The sequence below is a fragment of the Mirounga leonina genome, unplaced genomic scaffold (assembly GCF_011800145.1).
Source record: "Mirounga leonina isolate KUSES-001 unplaced genomic scaffold, KU_Mleo_1.0 Mir_101608, whole genome shotgun sequence".
In the NCBI taxonomy this organism is placed as follows: Eukaryota; Metazoa; Chordata; class Mammalia; order Carnivora; family Phocidae; genus Mirounga; species Mirounga leonina.
This window is the reverse complement of record NW_023270163.1, coordinates 5,508,471-5,529,588: the sequence shown is the minus strand read 5'-3', so window position 1 is coordinate 5,529,588 and position 21,118 is coordinate 5,508,471. Positions and strand designations below refer to the sequence as shown.

Sequence of the window (21,118 nt, the reverse complement as noted above, 5' to 3'; positions counted from 1 at the left end):
TATCATTCAGTCATAAAAAAGGAACGAAGTACGATCTATGCTACAACACGGATGGACCCAGAAAGCATTTCAGCAAATGAAAGAAGCCACTCACAAAGGTCTCATACTGCACGACTCATTTATGTGAAATAGGCAAATCCATAGAGACAGATAGCAGATTAGCGGTTGTCAGGGGCTGAGGGAGGGGAAATGGGGAGTCACTGCCTAATGTATGTGAGATTTCCTTCCCGGGTGATGAAAATATTCTGGAACTGGTGACGGCTGCACAATCTTGCGAATGTACCAAACGCCACTGAACTGTCCGCTTTTAAAATGGTGAATTTTATGTCACATGAATTTAACCACAATGAAAAAAAAGGAGAATAATTTCAATGCACCCCTCTTTGGAAAAAAAAATGTGAGGCCTCATAAAGGCCTCACTGCTTGGCACTGTCCCTTCCGCTGCTGCCTGAACATTCTCTCTTGGTCTTTAGCCTTCCTGCCTTTTCACGAGTCCTCAAACTTTCTAAGGAGGGCTCATTTGTAAATGTTTATAACCTTGCATCTCCTTCTTGCTTCCAGGGCCCAGCGAGGGGGAATAAGTTGTCATTCTGCCCTACCTTGGATCTCCCAGTTCAACCTCCCCTTCAGATGAGAAGCTCGGTTGATGAAGGCATGACTGGGCTAAGGGCGGCATGCCGCAGAGAGCTGCCAACGCACCAACCAGAATTATCTGACAGTCTCAGGACCGACACAAAGTCACCGAACGCACATCCTAAAAACCCAGATGATTGGGGCCAAGGGACCCAATGCCACTCCTTCAGGTAAATACAGAATAAAACAACTTGAGAAGGTAAAAAAGCAGATTGCGTTTATGTAATCTCATAGAGAGGAAGTCAATGTGCAAAATGTACTTTCACTTATTGTTGATTACTGCTTTAAACATTTCTATTAAAAAGTAATGTCGCATCTGTCAAAATCAATGATCTAGGGGTTTTTGTTTTGTTTTGTTTTATTTACTAACGCCGTGCTCGTCACTCATGTATTAAACGCAGAAAGCAGGAATAACCGACACTGGCATTTCAGTGTGCATTTTGCATCAGCTCTGAAGCCCATGACTTACGTAGGAGAGGGACTGCGTGCATCCAGGACAGGGACAGCGAGCCCCTGGGAGATGACAGGGCTTGTTGTTGACAAGGCCCCACAGTGCAAAGATGCAACTGTTACATCTTGCTAAAAATGCAAGCAGAATAAGGAGGAGAAAGTAAAGGCCAGTCGGGTATTGGCCACGTAACATTACAAATGACCTCAATTTTATTTTACTGTATTGTATTTTTTTTTTTTCAGTTTTAAAATTACACCAAATGGTGGGAGTTCCAGTGTGGCAAACAACTATATATGAAAATGGAGTTGGTGAGCCCAGAGAGTTTTTCCCAAGCTTTTCTTTGCTGACTCCTCACAACACATTTACTGAATATGGAATTCTGTATTTTTTTTAAAGATTTTATTTATTCATTTGAGAGGAGAGAGAGAGCGCGCACAAGCTGGGGGACTAAGAGCAGAGGGAGAAGCAGACTTCCCATTGAGCAGGGAGCCCGACGCAGGGCTTGATCCCAGGACCCTGAGATCACGACCCAAGCCAAAGGCAGACACTGAACTGACTGAGCCACCCAGGCACCCCTGGAATTCTGTATTCGATAATGACCTTGGCGTACCAGTGCATGAGCACTCCTTAAAACGGTCTGCTTTCAGTTTCCTAACATAGCAGACTCCACCGTAAAAAGAACTTGGTCAGGCACTGGCTTTAATAAAAGGCGCTCCTTCTATGTTCCTCCTCCAAGGTTATGAACGCACCCCGGAGGAGCCCAAACGTGAGACACGTGTCACAGAGAAAACGCACACACATTGCTGACACCACACACCGTCCTGCCATTCTCACGGTTCATAAGCGATACTTGGCCTCTTCAAACCAACAAGTCCAGTCTCCCTGGGAATGCTGAAATCACGTTTCTGCCATCTCATCTGGGGGTAAGTGCTGTAAATACTTATAATGCAGAGTGGAAGAGGACGGGGCAGCAGCAAGTTTTTGCCAAACGCCTTGTGCCTGCAGGTCCGCGCACGCCGCAGGATGCTGGGTGCCGGTTCTCAGCACGTGCTCTCAGGTGGTGCACTGCAGCACTCCCATTTATGCCCTAATTAATTAATGCGTGTGGGCGGTAAGCCTCGCCTCGGAGTCACTAAAGGAAAGTCACACCTCACCCGAGACAACGCTTAGTCCAAGGGAGGGAACGACAGTCTCTCGCTTACTGACGACCTGTACGTGTGTTTGACAAGGGAGCGGAGGGAGGGGGTGAAAGCAGCTTTCAAGAGCTCAGCCTCTCATCACTGTAGCTTGAATGAAACTGAGCTGATTACTCCTGTTCCGGAACACTGTGCCTAGCTTTGCTTCTTTCCCTCTCTCTGCAGCCCAGAGATGAAGCGGAGGGTAGGCTTGCGGATGGCAAAACCCTTCCAGTCTTTTATGCTCCCTCCCCTTAGGTCCCAAACCAAGCATGAAGCTCTTCCTACCTGGTAGAGCTCAGTGGCGGTGCAGTGAGTGGCCAAGGTCTTCACAGGCTCAAGGTCATCTTCATCACTGCTCAGCTTCAGGTCGTCCTCAAGCATCCTACAAAAAAAGCACGGTGATGTTCGTGTTAGAAGGTGTCTTTTCTAGATCATCCTCAGATACATCTTGCAATGAGGGTAAAATATTGGAGCTACAATCTGACAGCTGCAATTCTGTCAAAGGTGCAGAGGGAACCAAGATTCTTTCAGCTAATTAGATATTTGAGCTCTTATATTTATGTCATACTCCACACACATCTTCCCTCTCTACCTTCCCCTAAATCAAGGGGAAAAAAGGACTATTTCAGCATCTCCAGAGATGACTGGAGTCTATATATTTTTACTACTGAAAGTGTAATAAATGTACGGATCAATCACTGTGGAGTGGAACGTGACACTGGATCTCTACAGGAAAAGATGCTCTGAGTCTCCCATGAAAGAATTGGGGCAGGGTAACGGCCCCAAGCTCTAGAGGCTGTTGTCGTAGCCTGCTGGGGCTGTCTGGACCACAGAGGCAAAGGGCCCAGTGACCTTCCACCGCCACGGTGCAGAGGGCTGTCTGGCCACAAAATAGCTGGGCGAGAAATGGCTAGTCATTAACCTTTTGATATATGACTGATCGCTTCCTGTAAAATTTGATCCTAGAGATGTAAGCCCCTGATGTGGATGAGAAATCTTTCTCTCCTAAGGCAAGGTACCTGAAAAATACGAGTGGTCTGAAATTTGGCGATGAACTAGCACTTTCAAAATTGTTTATGGGGCACACAGAGCCTCTTTTTTCTACGGCGCCGCCCGCTCTATCCCCAAACTCGAGCCACAGCAGGAAGAGTGACTTATTATCTTAAAATTCCAGGTACACACAGCCTTCAAAAGGCCTTCATATTGGTGTGAATATTTCTATGTATTAAATACAACTTTAGACCTCATTCCCAGCCTTCAAATGGGGGTGGTCCCAGCCTCCCTGGACGGATGATCTTTTCCTGAGCATGCTTTGCTCTTTCTTGCTTCCAGACTCCAACAAATCAGGCTCAGCTCCCACGCTAGACTTTCCTTCTTCAACTCTGAAAATCCTATTTTGCCTCCATAGCTCAGCCAGATCCCACCTCCTCCACAAAAGCTTTCGAGAAAGAACCCCCACCTCTAAAAGAACACCTTTTCCTTCTGCCCCACCCCCAGCTCCAGCTGGATCACGGCATTGTCTTTTCCACCGAAGTGTCCCCACACCAGTCCCTCATTCCTGCGTGGGCTGCGGTTGCAATTTATTCACTTGTCTTCCCAGAAATGATACAGTCCGCTACCCTTGTTTTGCAGACAAGGAAAGAAAGGTTCAGAGAAGCCAAGTGCTTTGCTCCAGATCACACAGCTAGCTAGAGCCAGTCCTAAAACTCCCATCTCCTAATTTCCACCTGGGTGTTTTTTCTAGAAGGGAGGTTGGAAGGCAAAAGGCAATTTCTAATTTGATAAACAAGGGAATACATTGTTTTAGAGGTTATGTCCAAATGTTAGAAAGAGGTTCAGGTCAGCGTGGGTATCCACTCTTAAGTCTCCGAAGAAGGCACAGCTCCCCCACTTTCATGCTCAGCAACATAAGACCGGGATATGTTCCCTGAGGTCTGAAAACCAAAGACTGATACGAAGAATGATTGGTGGGAAGGACAGCTGTTAGAGTTGGTTTCAGATAAACTAAACTTGCAGGATTTATGACTATCCTTCATGAGACGAATGGATGTTTTGAAGATCTCTGAGTATAAGACAAAATGTATCTTCCCATTTCTTTTGCAGTTGGAGGCCGATGACTGTGAACAAATAATTCTTCACAACACATTGTGGCAAATGAAGACTGTATCATTCTCATAAGCTACAGAACTCAAATATTTTTAAACTATCCATGCTGGGCATAGAAGGTTTCATTTTCCTTGTGTGTGTGTGTGTGTGTGTGTGTATCTCAATACAGGTAGTCAATGTGTATGTGTTAATTTCCATAGAAGTGTTGGGCAAAAAAATTATCAACAATTCCTTCCATTCAGAAGATCCATTTATGTGTCATGGAAAGTGCTAAGTATTTGACCAGAAGCTTGTAATTTGGACCCTATGAAGGAGGGGCTATCATTAGCCCCATCTTCCTGACTGAAACACTGAGGCTTAGAGAGGCAAGGAACTTACTCATGATCACACAGCTAGGAAATCATGGAGGCAAACATGGAACTCAGACCATCTCCAGCCAGAACTCGAGAGTATATAATGTCTTCCTAGAAGGTGTAATTTATAAAAGGATGGCATATTAAGTAAAATCAACAGCAACAACAAAAAACCCACAAAACATATTGACATGGAGTCAAGATATTTGGATTCAATTGCTGGCTAATCACAAACTCTGATATCTTGGGAAAGTCATTTACTATCTCTGAACCTCATCTGTGTCCCTCCTCTGTTAAATGGGATAATAATTAAACTCTCACGGGGTGGTGGTGGTGGTGAACATAATATCAACTAAAGCAGGTGAAATGCTTTATGAAAGCACAAAATGAATGCAGGATATTGTAGGTTTGGAAATATGTCATCACAGTTAGAAACAATGTACACCATTAACAGCCCTAGCAAGTAATCACAAGCAAAGTCTTCGTGAGACTTTGTTCTCATCTTCATTTGCTGAACAATCTGAAGGTAAGCTTCACGGTGCCCCATGGTGACTGAGGCAATGTCTCACAAAGTCTCAAAGCTGAACCCAGAAATGGGCTTGTGGACTTCAGGCTACTCTTCTTCAGGGAGAACTGGCACATCCAGGGCCAGAATTCATAGACTCAAACTCAACAGTTATTTTACTCTTCAACCAATTCTATGTGATTCTAACACGGAAATGAAAGGCCTTCCAATGTACAATTTTGGAAATAGGTAACCAATTTCCATAGTGACTGACATTAAACACTGCCCCCCCCACCCTGTGCTACAAGCTTGGTATGGATTTGGTTATTAATAAAGGCCAATCTGATGCATATATTCAAGTCCTGGTAAACACAAGTCGAGAAGTAACTAGGAAGGCAAACCACCCTTCGTTATCTCTGGAGGTGTTTCATTCTGCTCCTTCACTGACCTATTAAGCTTTATTCTTGAATATACATGTACTTGTTTGCATTTCCCTCCATAGCTAATACTGAACATTACTCTAGGGAAAGAGGAGGATTATGAAAGATTTTGGATTTAATTATTATAGCAGCACCGTTCACACCCACTGCGGTAAAAGTAGTCTCAGCAGAAAAATGGTAAGTTCTTTTCACGAGGTCACAACTCCATAGACAAATTCATCACACACTGGGTATCCCACAATGTGAGAGAATCATGCTCACATGTATGCCTGTGTGTATAATCTTAAAAAATGACAATTGTTCTTCTGCTTTTCAGTTAGATGAAAACAGAACAAAGTAGGCCTCCTTAGTGACTTTAGATATTTGTTCAGGATCTGGTAGTTCACGGTGCCCGTCTTTGCGTGAAAACGCTCTGGTATTTATTTTTACCATGACTTATAATTTCTATATTATTTTTTTTGTTTCCAATATTTATTTACCTCTTTAAAATCACTTCCTTCTTTCACATAGAAATGTACTAACTTTCCTTAAAAGAACATAAGTTTACACATACGATATATTTTGCCATCACAAAAGTGCCACATTTACTCTTTATTAGGCAGGCACTGATTTATATATTTTTTATGTTTTTAGCTCATTTAATCTTTGCTACATCCCTATGAGGTAAGCATTATTATTTTAAGACCTGTAGTATCCCACATGATCGCAAGTTTATTTTTTTTCTTTTTATTATGTTATGTTAGTCACCATACAGTACATCATTAGGTTTTGATGTAGTGATCCATGATTCATTGTTCACATATAACACCCAGTGCTCCATGCAGAATGTGCCCACCTTAATACCCATCACTGGGCTAACCCATCCCCCCACCCCTGTCCCCTCTGAAACCCTCAATTTGTTTCCCGGAGTCCATAGTCTCTCATGGTTCATCTCCCCCTCTGATTTCCACCCCCCCGATTTCCACCCCCCTTCATTTTTCCCTTCCTTCTCCTAATGTCCTCCATGCTATTCCTTATGTTCCACAAATAAGTGAAACCATATGATAATTGTCTTTCTCTGCTTGACTTATTTCACTTAGCATCATCTCCTCCAGTCCCATCCATGTTGATGCAAATGTTGGGTATTCATCCTTTCTGATGGCTGAGTAATATTCCATTGTATATATGGACCACATCTTCTTTACCCATTTGTCTGTTGAAGGGCATCTTGGCATCAATCAATGTGATAGAACACATAAACAAGAGAAGAGACAAGAACCACATGGTCCTCTCAATTGCTGCAGAAAAAGCATTTGACAAAATACAGCATCCTTTCCTGATTAAAACTTTTCAGAGTGTAGGGATAGAGGGAACATTCCTCAAGTTCATAAAAACCATCTTTGAAAAACCCACAGCAAATATCATCCTCAATGGGGAAAAGCTGAGAGCCTTTCCTTTAAGATCAGGAACACGTCAAGGATGCCCACTCTTGCCACTATCGTTCAACACAGTACTGGAAATCCTAGCAACAGCAATCAGACAACAGAGAGAAATGAAAGGTATTCAAATTGGCAAAGAAGTCAAACTCTCTCTCTTCACAGATGACATGATCCTTTATGTGGAAAACCCAAAAGACTCCACCCCCAAATTACTAGAACTCATCCAGCAATTCAGTAATGTGGCAGGATACAAAATCAATGCACAGAAATCAGTGGCTTTCTTATACACTTACAGTGTAACTGTAGAAAGAGAAATTAGGGAATTGATTCCATTTACAGTAGCACCAAAAACCTTAAGATACCTTGGAATAAACCTAACCAAAGAGGTAAAGGATCTATACTCTAGAAACTACAGAACACTCATGAAGGAAATTGAAGAAGACACGAAAAGATGGAAAAATATTCCATGCTTATGGATCGGAAGAATAAACATTGTTAAAAGTCTATGCTGCCCAGAGCAAACTATACTTTCAACGCCATCCCAATCAAAATACCAATGGCATTTTTCAAAGTGCTGGAACAAACAATCCTAAATTTTGTATGGAACCAGAAAAGACCCCGAATCACTAAGGAAATGTTAATTTCTATATTATTAAGAAGTAAAATGGTCCCGAAAACTGTGTCAACAAAACCAAATCCTTGCCCTGAAGAGATGATCCTATAGAAGCTCAAACAACGAAATTTGGGGCAGATGAGAGAGAATGAGCAAAGAGAAGACCGTGAGGGCCCTGGGGAAGGAAAGGAATGCTGAGCCCAGGGTCGTCTCCGTTCCTGACTCTCTGGATCCCGAGCTGAACCTGGTGACTTCAGAGGACTCTTTGCACTGGGACAACCCAGGACACGATGCTGTGACAGGCCCTATGCAAGTTATAACCATAAAATTGTAAGATCGCTCTCTATAAGCCCTGTCACCTCACATAGTGGAATGCTTAGGTGATTCTGAAGAGGACAAAACAGAAGGCTTGGAACATTATTACAGAAGGTTCTACGGAAATGGAGCCTTTAGTTGGGTTTGCTCTCTTGAACTAGTTAGTCCAACTCTTTGAACCTCAATTTTCTCACATGTTAAAATGAGCAAAAATAATACATTACTTTGGAGAGTTTGGGGAGGATCAGAAAAAGCAAGTTTGTACAGATTGCCTAGGAGTCAATATAAGTAGCTACTGTTGACATCCCAGTCATTATTGTTATTGCTGTCATTATTACTACCTGAGAAACAGTGCTTTACAGATTGGGACAATAACACAAAAGACTCTGCTGGTGACCCAAAGACTGGCAGAGGTATCAAATAGCAAAGTGTCACTGGATGCCCGATGAGGCATGGTTCAGAGATCCTTAAGGAGTTTGGAAAGTTTCAGTGCTTGTTTACTCTTCAAGAATGTTCTAAACTCATCATGGCTGTTCCAGGTTTCCTGAGATCCTCCCAGATTGCTTAAGATCCCCTGGAGATTTGCAAGCCTATCATAAGACGAAACACACAGACAGTTCCAAGTGAGAGTTTAAAAAGAAATGAGTGGCCCTGACATGCTGCTCCTCCTATCTGTGGAGTGACCTGCAGATCCAGAGAAATGAGCCAAAGATGGCCCGCACTGGAAGCTGTGCTCACCTTGAGCACCCTGTCTTTGGGTATGCCACTCTTAGGAGGCGTTTCTAATACACATCTGGCTCTAAACTTTGTATAAAAGGCATGGCTTCAGAGGTCGTTAGTTGATCCAGAATCCTTGTTCAGAAACAACCTTCAGAGCCCTGAATGTGTATGTTGCAAACCTACACTGTGCCTTTTTGTGATTACAAAATGGCGCCCCTCGGGGCAGACATTTTGTCAGGCGCACCACCTGATACGGGCTGGAGTCCAGCTTTCAAGTATCCATGGAAAGAGCTGCAATGCTGGTGACCGACACTCCAACAGACCATGGCTACTACAGTTGGAAGTGCCTAGAAGGGTTATCTATTTCACCTTGTCACCCAGGGGAGATATCTACAATATCCCAACACATGGCCAGAAGCCATTGTCTGATGGGTAGCAGGCCACGCCCTTCTATTGTTTAGGAGCTTTGATTGTTAGACAGTTCTGCCAGTTAGGAGCTTCCATGTAGTAGCTTGAGTCTTGTTCTCTATAGTCCACACTGGGAGCCAAGTGCTGCTGTCTACATTGTGCGGTGGCAGGGTTGGGGGTGCTCAGGTGATTCTGAAGAGGAAAAAGCAGAAGGGGTGCTGATTCGCTCAGGTTTTGGGCTCTAAACAAAAATTAGGAACCATCTTACTGTGGGCCCTCTTCTAGAAAATAACTTAGCCCTACTGACTCTTTAAAGGGCACTTCCTCTTCATAAAGTAAGCTGGGAGGAATGAAACATGACTGGTTTAGAATTACTCAGGGAATTATATATTTTCCTACTTAGTGCGATGTAGTCTCTGTAGCATTGAATCATTTGTTGGTAAGCAAGACAGGCGATGAGGAAGAGGCAATGATAGTTTTCCAAAGCACTCATTCTGTTTCCCTGAGGTAAGGGTGCTCAGGCTTTTTTTCTTGGGAGAAGCTGCATTTAATTTTCTCAAGGTTTTAACTTAAAAGTCTGCTTCCATGACCAGCCCACTGGGAATCCTGAAAAATCCCAGTCTGGGGGCCATGGCGGTGAAAAACAGTTTGAAGATCTCGACTATATTGCAGAGGGATAAATCTCCCAAGACCTGTCAGGTGGGGCCCTCTAGCCCAGTGCCACCCAGTGGGCCCAGAGCCTGGGTCTAAATTAGATCATGCACCCTGCCATGGGCATGCAGATCAGAGGAGTGTCTTCTGTAACTGATGGCCTGTAAGGGTTTCCTAAATGAGCACCCCGTAAAGTTATTCTGGTTCCTTAGCAAGAGAACTGGGAGTTCCTTTAGGAACAATATAGTCTAGGGGTTGGCAAACTGAGGCCCTCGATCCAAACCAGCCCTTCCCCAGTTCTCAAATTGCCCTTGAGTTAAGAATGGTGTTTACCTTTTTAAACAGCTGAGAAAAACAAAATCAAGAGAAGAATATCTCATGACATATGAAAATTATATGGAACTTAAATTTCATTATCCATATAGAGCTGTACTGAAACATGGCCATGCCCATTCATTTGCATATTGGCTATGGTTTTGAGCTGTTATGATGGCTGCATTCGGTAGTTGTAACAGAGAACACACCGCCCAAAACACCTGGAATATTTACTGCCTGAGCCTTTACATACAAAAGTTTGCGGACCCCTTGCTTTAAGCCAATGGTTTTCAAACTCTCTTCAAGAATCCTTCCCCTGCCCAGTGAAATCTTACAAGGAACTCCAAATGAAAAAGAGATTAAGGTAGTGCTGTTTCCGTCACAGCCAGGATTGGGGGGGGGGGGGAACGTCTGGAGTGCCCCAGGGATTAGAGGAACACAGTGCGAAGACAACTCAGCTACTCGAGTCTTATTTTTGGGAGTAATTCTGGCTCCATGGATATTGCATAGAATTTAGTTGGAGAACCTAAATTTTGGTTATGTAACCTCTCCGAACCTCAGTTTACTCCCCTGTGCAATGGGAATGAAATAATATGTCTCTCGGAGATCAGGAAATGCTGACCAGTCAGTTTGGGCAGAGTGCTGAGTACATAAAAGGCAATAGTAGGAAAAAAGAAAAGAATAAATATCCTTTTTTTAGATGTACATGGGGTACGTATGGATTTATATCTATACTGCACACATAAGCCAAAGCTAATAGCATGAGCCTTGATATATATGACTATTGACTTGTATCCAAGTGCACCTCTTCAACCTTGGACTTCCTTAGAATTGATCACATAAATTCAGCACCATACCAATTTTCTGCTCTATGGTCATTACTTTGAATTTGATTTTCATTTTCTTGGTATATTTCTCTGGGTTATATAATTTTCTCCCAATGCGGGAACTCAAGTTATCATGCAAATGACAAACTGCCTAATAGAATTCAGATAGCTTTCAATCATGTTACACACAGCATAACACTACTGTATCATTTTTCAGGGGTGTGTGTGTAAAAACATCTAAGAGTGGATTTCCCCAGAGAAGACCATAGCCCAGTGAACCCACCTGGACCTGAAATCAAATGCTGAGATAATTCCAAAGGAGAAAAGAGAATCTTTTGCCCTAAAAAATATCTCAGGCGTGGATCTTGATATTTGAAATTGCACTCTTCAGTAGGACCATACAAGTCACCTTGAACGAACTTTGAGTCATACTGGGTAATAGAGAGTCATCCAAGTAGATTAATAGGGATTCACCCAAGACCATCTACTGGGCCCGATAGTTGTGGGTGAGACACAGCTGCAGCCCTTAAGGGCACAGGCTGTAGAGTTGGTCTTTGCTAATCTGAACTCCAGCTCTAAAACTTACCGAGTGTGGACTTGGGCAAGTTACTGAATTTAGAGCTTCAGTGTTCTAATCTGTAAAATGGAGCCCAAAACAGTACCTAGTTCAAAGGATTCTTATGAGGATTGCATGTGATTATGTACGTAAAATGGTTGGCAAGCAGTCAATAATGACTGCTACTGTCATTATTACTTGCCATGACTATGCTTGAAACATAGTCATGGGGAAAGAACCAAGAGTAGGACACAATACCTCCCCCTAATCAGCTTGCCCTTTAGCAAGGACAAAGGCTTCATAAACAAACAATGACAATGTCCTCATTCAATGCTACACAGAGAGGCTGGTGAAGCTACAAGGAAGCAGTGGTCTTTGAGCAATGCCTTGAAGACAGAATGAACTGCCGGGGGAGTAAGAAAGGAAAGGGCAGCCTAAGGAGCACAGAGGTACCAAAAGACTTGAGGTTTCCAGAAGAGTGGGCCACTTGGTTTGGCTGGAGTATACTACGTGTAGGTGCTATTGAAAACGGGGGGGGGGGGGGGGGGGCAGGTCTAAGGAGGTAGGTTCGGGGGAGACTTTTTCCAAAGAAGGGGGAGGGGGACAACCAAAGTTTTTAGGTGGGGGTGGGGGTGGGGTGAGCATGGAAGGTCAGAAGTAAAGATCTCTGAGAGCAGAGACTATAAACTGACTGGAAGAAGGAGGTAGCAAGGGAACCGGTTAGACCACCAGTGGAGTGGCCCAGGTGGCAGAGGGTGGTGGCCTGGGCCAGGGCACAGACAGTGAGGATGGAGAAGAGAAGGGACCAGATTCTAGAGACAGGTCAGAATGAGAATCAACTGAATTGGGACGCTGATGATGGTGACATCCCAAGGCTCTTTGGCCACTCTGAGGCCACTGAATGAATATCACGAATTCCACCAAACTCCCAAGCAGGCACACACACTGTCACACTAAGTCACCTCTCTATATTGGTGGCTGTCCCTTCGATCTCCCCAGGCTCTGACACTGCACTGGGACCTCGGCTCCTGGGTAGAAGGAGTGTCTCTCTCTAGCACTCAACCTGTCTTTTTGGACACACACGTGGTGAGCTCCGTTCCTAATTGATGAGGAAACGCTGACTTCTTGCCATGAAGCCTTCCTTCTGGGGTTGGCCCTTTCAGCCTTCCTTCAGCTTCTTAGAGTAACCAGAGCTGATTAGAGAGAAGAAACCCCTATGGTTACCTCCAAGGTACCCCCCAATCGCAGAGGTTACTTTATTACTTATCCCTGTATATCAGCTCTTAATTATTAACGGATTAAGTAAAGAACTCCTTTATTGAGCTGGTCCATTAATTTCTATCTATGGAAACTCTTCAAAACAACTGAAATATTAAGTTGCTGTTAAGTGCACTACAATTAAATTCAGTGGGGACAAGGACCAATTCTTGGATCTGAGACACCACGAATTCTCAGCTGCTGGTAGCACAGCACTTTAGCTCGGGGTGCTTGAAACTCTTCCTCAAACCCATTTCATGAGAAATGCTGTCCAGAAGGTCTGTTTACCTGAATTGACACAGCAGATAGGATTTCCTTTATGCTGCTGCATAAAGAATTCACGTGTTACTTCAGATTGTTTCAGCAAAACGGTCACACCTGACAATTTAGGCCCAACTAAAATATCGACGGGCAATGTTGCTCCATTTTTCAGGAAAACCCCACCTGATTTCTATGCTCAGCGCTTTCTGTCACATCAAAAGGAACCCCCCCACACACACTTTTGCTTACGGTAGAAGTTTTAAAACGGTTTACCGAGTGTGGACTGTGGACTTGGGCAAGTTACTGAACTTAGAGCCTGAGTGATTGAATTGGTGAAGATACAGTGATTTACTTGTCGAATTTGGACAGTCTAGTACCCACATAATGAAAGAAAGGAAGGCTTGCCAATGGTGCCACCTCCCCTGATCCAGAAAAGACGACAGCAAAACAGAAGGTGCCCTATGAAGGCAGAGGAAGTTGTGGGATATTCTGTTATTGAGGCGCCCATTCCAGGTTTCAATGAAGGGATTGTGTAGGCCGCGGGTCTATTCTGCAGGGGGTGGGACAGAACGTTCTCTGCCTTATCAGAACCTGGGAGGCGATGGGAAATGTGGTTACCTGCACGGTCGTGGTGCCGTGGGAGGGCTGTTTCCCTCCTGCCACCAGACATCCCAGTCAGTCGAGAACGACTCCTCACGGGAGCTGCTTTTCAGATTCTGGTGCCAGGCTGAACGTTCTCATTTACTGATGTTTCATGTCAAACGTGCTGCCCACACTTAAGTTCTAACAAAAGCTCGTGGTATCATTACCATAAGCATAACAACAGCTAATGGACTTGTTTCTCTGCTCAGAGTGATGAATGTGAGCTAAACTAGCCATAGCTCAAGTCCAAGGAAACACATCTGCAGGAACTAGCCAATATTCAGAGTCCTGGGAGACCAGCATCTTCCCTCTCGGTAAAGCCCACTGACTTGCATAGGATTCCTGAGCACAGTGATAGGCTCAGTGTAGGGACTGAACCTTCTCTGCAGACAGGCCCGGGTTCAAACCCTCCCCAGCTGTAGCTGTGTCATCTTGGACCAAATCCCTTGAACTTCTGGGTGCCTGGGTGAAAGAGGGATCATAATAGCACCACCTTCTAGGATTCTATAATCATTAAATGAAAGAACCCACGTCAAGTCCCTAGCACACAGAAATCAGCCAATTTTTATCATCTATTGTGGTTACTGGCTCAAGACAGTTCAGCCTAGATTATCCTAAACATGTCAGATGTCATTTTATTTGAAAACAAGAAAAATTAGAGAAATGTGTCCTCGTGTTAAAGCAAAAGTTACAGGAAGGAACTGTACCTTTGCCATGGATAGCTTTTGCACACCAGAAGTAGAATAATTTTTTGAGTACAGAGTCTTTATTAATATTGTCATATCAACATTTTCAAATCTGGAATATTCAAATCTACATAAAATGCAACTGGACCACATATCTATCTTAAAATATTAATCTACCAGATTCTAGGAGTGCATTAGCAGCTTGCTTTGAGAAATCTATTAGTATGCTACATCGTGTCATCAACAAATAAAATGATAAAACCATATGATCATCTTAATCAATGCCAAAAATATGCCTGATAACATTTTATCCCCATTCCTGACCCAGGCCCTTTAAAACCTAGGTAGAGAAGGGGTATATCCTTTCTGGATAAGGAATATATAAAGGAAGAAGTATCGATCTAGAGGTATGTTTTAAGTAGGGAGGAAGGTTAGATCAATTTTTAAACATGTATCTTAAAGTAAAAATGGAATCACAGATGACTATGTTTTAAGTGTTTCTAAAAGTCTGTATTAATGTCGATTCACTGGGTAGACAGAAGGAACACAAACAGACTAATATCATCCAATGACACCATTTGTTCTGATAATTACTCCAATTTAAGCAGTTTTGAGGCACCACATATGGTTTCCACAAGGGATTCTTTCCACGTAGGTAAAGACAAAATTAGAAAGGGACATGAAAAACCTCAGTTTCCACTTCCACATTTCATAAAGTATTAATCCTTCATAAATACATCAGCAGTTTATTGACATTCACATCTGCCTGCAAGCCTTACAAATGCAGAGATGCTGGGTAACAGGACTGAAAATTTGATCCTATTGTTTGAACAAAATGAGAATTGTTTCAGAAGGGGCTCCACAATGTCTAGGCATATATTTTCCCTAAGTAACATGCATTTCCCTCAGGAATTCAACATTTATGTTGATGCACTTGGCTGCAGAGCCAATCCCGCACTGGCTCTAATACAGAGGAATTTTCTGAACGTTTTGAGTAATGGGACTGAAATAATTTAACGGCTCCTTCTGTGCATGTTAAATGAGTTGCATGATATATTTAGCTTTTGCAGAAAACTTGTTTACACTATAAATTACAGCACATGGCACAATCACACTGATGTGGAAAGCCAGCCATGTTGAGTCATTTTGGCCATCTCTCTCCAAACTTCAGCTAGGGGCAAATGAATTCACTGCGGCTCACCGACACACTGTGTTTCCTAACCCTGTGACCCTGCTGAATACAGGTGAAGGCCCTCATCCGAGCACTGCCCTTGACTCCAAAAACAGAGCTGGATTTCTGAAAGATGAGGATTCTCAAAACAGGAGAGGGCCCACTGCTGACAAGTGAGTGGCATCCCGATCTCAGTTTTTATGTACTATACCAATCCTCCATGCGTCAGAAGGGATGGGCTTTCTTTTTTTTTTAAATTCTTTTATTGTTATGTTAATCACCATACATTACATCATTAGTTTTTGATGTAGTGTTCCATGACTCATTGTTTGTGTATAACACTCAGTGCTCCATGCAGAACGTTCCCTCTTTAATACCCATCACCAGCGTGGGCTTTCTAATTCTCAAACACAGAAGCAACCCAGGTGCCTAAAGATTCAGGGCTCTGGTAAATCCAATCTCCTAAGAGGTGACACGACATAAAGGAAAGAGCAAAGACTTGGAAGCTGGATGGACTAGAGGTCCAGTCTGGGCTCTTGCGTTTACTAGCTGTGCAAATCTAGGCCAACTGATTGACCTCTCTGGGCCTTTGTTGTCTACCTCTAGAAGGAGGCTGCTGATACCTACTTTGCTTGGTTGTTGTGGAGGGTCACTTAAATAACATGTGAAAAGAGTATGATGGTGAGTGCTTAATAAATGCTACTATCTCCGTTATTACTGATATTAGTATGAATGGGAGATCAGTTCTTACAACAATGCATTCAGAAGCAGCATTAAAGGAATCACCGCAGTGGGGTGCCTGGGTGGCTCAGTCAGTTAAGTGTCCGACTCTTGATTTCGGCTCAGGTCATGATCTCAGGGTCCTGAGATCGAGCCCCGTGTTGGGCTCCATCTCAGGGTCCTGAGATCAAGCCCCATATTGTGTTCCATACTCAGCAGGGAGTCTGCTGAGGATTCTCTCCCTCTCCCTTTGCCCCTTACCCATTCTAAGACAAATATATCTTAAAAAAAAAAAAGAATCACCACAGAGGAAATCACCCATCTCTGGTAGAAGAAAAGAGTTTAAGAACCACAGAGAGCCAGTAAAGTATGTTTTACATACAGTAGGTAAACATCGTAGAAAATTGAAAATATATTCTTTCATGATTTGGCTTTAAGTAAGAAAGTGCCAATTCTTTTTTTTTTTTAATTTTTTTTAAAGATTTTATTTATTTATTTGAGAGAGAGAATGAGATAGAGAGCACGAGAGGGGGGAGGGTCAGAGGGAGAAGCTGACTCCCTGCTCAGCAGGGATCCCGATGCGGGACTCGATCCTGGGACTCCAGGATCATGACCTGAGCCGAAGGCAGTCGCTTAACCAACTGAGCCACCCAGGCGCCCAAGAAAGTGCCAATTCTGAATACCTGCCCCAGCACTAGGCTATTTCTATCCTCTTATTCATAGACTTGCATTCGTGATAGATGGGTAACTAGCTGTCTAGATAGAGAAACAGAGAGAGCTATAAATATAGATATATGGAGAGTGGCAGATACCCATACTGGCCTGTAGTTATCATCTCATTTCTAGAACTATAAAATATATTCCAAATAAAAATGTAATCAGTCCCCCCCGCAAAAAAACTGCTCCAGTCCCTCTAGGAATAACATGTTAGCCAAATCAAAGCACTTCAAACCTTTCGTGTAATACCTGTCAGATGTATAATTAAGACTTGAGGGCTCACACCTTGCCCCTATCTCACAATAAATCTAAGTCAGCCAACGCTTACTCAGGGAAGCTTAATGTATGCCAGACATTCACTTCACTAAGGGCACCAATGGGCCACTTCATTGACTCTTTCCAAGAAATCAAGAAGGTTGTACTTGTATATTTTTTTCTGTTTTTAGGCAAGGAAACTCAGGCTCGGAAAAGTTAAGAAGAGTGTCCAGAGGATGAGAGGAAATACTTGCAAGTCAGATACCTGATGAGAGTCTAGTACCCACAGTAGGTAAAGCAGCCTGGAAACCCCAACAAGAACATGATAGGGAGCCCAATTAAAGAACGGGCAAGGGATCTGCATGGACACTTCTCCAAGGAAGATCCACAAGTGGCCAGGAAGTAGATGAAAAGATGCTTGGTATTGTCAGCCATCAGGAAATAGACATAAAGTGGAAACCACCCAAATGCTCATGAAATGAATGGCTAGACATGATGAGGTCAATCCATGCTGGAATATTATTCGGCCGTAAAAAAGGAGTGAAGGGCTGGTCCATGCTACAATGTGGATGCCCACCGAAATCATGATGCTAAGGGAAAGAAGCCTGACACGAAAGGCCACATATTAAATGATCGCATTTATATGACATGGCTCAAACAGGCAAATCTAGAGAGGCAGAAAGGAGATTACTAGTCACAGGGGGCTGGGGTGAGGAGGAAGGGGGAGTGACTGCTAATGGCACGGGGATTCTTAGGGGTAATGAAAATGTTCTAGAATTAGAGAGGGAAGTGATGGGTGCACAACGCTGTGACTACGAAAAACCACTGACTTGTTCACTTTCAAAGGGTGAATTTTATGGTATCTGAATCTCAATAAAGCTGTTATTTAAAAAAGTCACACAGCTGGCCAAGTGGGAGAGAGTGAGCTGGGATGACAACCCACACCTGCCTGATGCCAAAGCCTGGGTCCTTAACCACTCCACGGGCTGCCCTACATGACAGAGATTGGCAGTAGGTCTCACGTGCATTCCTCCTCACATCTTCAGAAAAAAATGCTGAGAGAAAAAGAGCTATTTTTCCCCACGTAATCCCTCTCGCCCTCCATTTTTCCTACATTAAAACTGCAAGTGATAGAGCCAGCAGAAGCTGCACCAAGGGAAAAGGGCTTTGTCTTTTCCAGGAGCGACAAAGCATTACATTAAAGAGACAACCCTCTGGATGGGGCGGAGACCAAGCCAAGAACCCTTCAGCAAAGATGCTCCACCCCTCCTAGACTTCACAATTTCCAAACCTGAGGCTAGTAAAGAGAGGAATTCGTCCACGCAGAGGCTCCTCTCTCCTCCCCCTCCAACCCCCATAACACCCACAGGCAGGCACATGTTTAATGTGGGCTGACAATTTGGATGAGCTGATGTAAGGGGACGTCAGGACTGATGGAAGGAGGCTCACAGTTTAGCAGTTAAAGGAAGGAGAAGCCCCGATGAGGAGGCAGGGTTGGCCCTTGGCCAATCCTTTTACAGGTCAAGGAAAGGAGTTCCTTCTTGGTCGTCTGACAGCAGGCTGCCTAGATGCGCAGCAGTACCCCCCTCCCCCGCCGTTGAGTGGGAGCCAGGCCTGGAATCGATTTTCCAGACCCTGACAGGTGGGATTCGGGGAGCGGGCACCTATCAGGGCCCAACGCTGGAGAGCAGCTCCCATGTAATGCAAATATAAGATCACAAACCCAATTTAAGTTGGGGTTCCCTTGAGCAGAGGGTGAATTTCCCTGTAATCGTCCGCCGGTTGTCTACGTCTAGCCTTCACAACCCCAGATGGGACACCGTGAAGCACGTCCCCACCCTGCCCCCACCCTCAGGCTCCAGTCACCAGCATGAAGAACTAGATACACACCTCGCTGGTCCACCTGCCGTCCCCCGACCCCGACCAAGGGACACCTGTCGCACTAACTGGTGGCCACGTTCAAGTGCAGACTATTTGGCTGCCCTGTTGGTTTCCGGCCCGCCGAGTAAGAGGGGCTCCCCCCTCTCCTTCTTCTCGCCTTCTGCTATTTTGAATTGCCCACCTCTCTCGTAACCGAGGGAGCTGCTGTGGCTAATGGGCGCCTTCGCTTCAGCCCAGCCAGCTTGCCTCAGTTTGACAGCCTCACAATAGCCACCTTCCCTCGGAATAAACACTTGATCTTAGCCAAAAGGCCGAGAAGCGATCCCTCGGAATAAACAAAGCAAAAACCAGGAAAAAGAAAATCTGTTGTGGGTTTTTTTTTTTTTTTTTTTTCCGCCATTACTTTATCAATTGCCCAAGTAGTGGTTGAACAGGCTTCTCTTAACTTGGTAACTGCAGTAGCAATGTTACCTGGAAATGTCTGCTTTCAGATGCCCCCTGAGTCAGCTCTCTCCGTCTATGGCATTCTGAGAGGGAGGAGAAGAAAGGGGCTCAAAGGGGGGCGGTGAAGATTTCACACCCCCAAATGCCCACTGTCTGGGATGGGACAGATGAACTGAGCAACTGATCACTCCTGCCATCTGAGGAGACACGTTTAACCAAGGTCTTCAGACTCGCTGCCGAGCAGAAAAGGCGAATTCAGGAACCAGGCTCTTCTGGGTTGAAGTCCAATTCATATGGAGTCCTAACCCCCACTACCTCACAATGTGACCTGATTTGGAGACAGGGTCTTTACAGAGGTCATCACATTAAAGTGAGGTCAACATGGTGGGCCCTAATCCAGTGCGACTGGTGTCCTTATAAAAAGGGGGAATGTAGACACAGAGACACATAGAGGGAAGACAATGTGAATGCTGCCACGTGGGGAGGCTTTACCCCACTTCCCAGGGCCCCCAAATACGTGGCTTGGAGGGAATGCATTCACACTCCCAACCTCTGCTTTTTTATATACTTGCCTCACCATCTAATGACCCGGGGAAAGGAACATTTAGGGGTGAGACAGGAACATGTTTGCTAAGAGAAAAGATCAACTAAGTTGATGGTGGGGAGCATCCCAGGGACCGATTTTCTAAAGTAGGAAATAACTGAAACCTGGGTCATCCGAGCCTCTTGAGTGAAAATATCTCCCGAGCTAAACTCAGCCAAACCCCGTGTCTCTCTTCACCCTACTTAAAATACTGATTATTTTTAAGAGAGATTATTGTCATTTTGTTTTGGTAAACCTCATTGATTTCACTTCTACTCTTGTGAGTGGTAAAGCTGAATTTTTCTTCCAGTGATTTCTGACAATGCCATTGGAAGGCAGATTCCGACTCTTTAAATATGTGACATTTTAGAATAAAACATAGCTATACCATGATTTTTGTCCCCGTAGAGAGCTTAAAACGTCACCCTTTTGGCACATGCTGGACAGAAGACCTCAAAACAAAAAGCAAGTCATACAGCATGAAGGGTCAGAGGCCAGAGAGTGTGACATAAAGGAAAAGGCCAGAATGCAAGATAATTAACTGATGCTGGAGGCTTATGTCTCCTAACATACGAAGTTGAGAGAGAAAGAGGGTCCAGACATGGTTTTCCCCCAATCCACCTGCCTGCAAATGGCACTCTTCCCCTTGATCTGCTTGCTTTTCCACTCTTTCTGGGTGGCATCATCCACTGCCCTGATCCCCACATCTACATCTTTAGTCCAGAACATTCTCATGAGCTCTGGACTCATAGATCCAGCTCTCCAATGGACAGCTCACCAATATATCCCACAAATGCCTCAAGCCCAAGAAAACAAAACTGAACTCATCATCTCTAGCCTGTCCCCGCTCCTGGTTTGTTTTATTTAAGCATCCATCTATCCATCCACCCATCCATCCATTCATTTTATGGTCTATCTTTCTATCAATTATCTATCTAGCTATCTATCTATGTATTAATGTGGTCAAATATGCATAAGATTATTTTAAAATGGGTCTAGTCCACACTTTTTC

The 21,118-nt window shown here is 44.1% G+C and overlaps 1 protein-coding gene across 1 annotated transcript in view; it reads right to left on the bottom strand.

Annotated features, from left to right (window-relative positions):
• Positions 1 to 21,118, bottom strand: part of AFF2 (AF4/FMR2 family member 2) — a 322,097-nt gene that overhangs the window by 96,423 nt on the left and 204,556 nt on the right. The window contains exon 9 of the mRNA XM_035001853.1: positions 2,548 to 2,644. Coding sequence (XP_034857744.1) covers positions 2,548 to 2,644 — 97 coding nt within the window. The remainder of the gene's footprint in view (positions 1 to 2,547; positions 2,645 to 21,118) is intronic.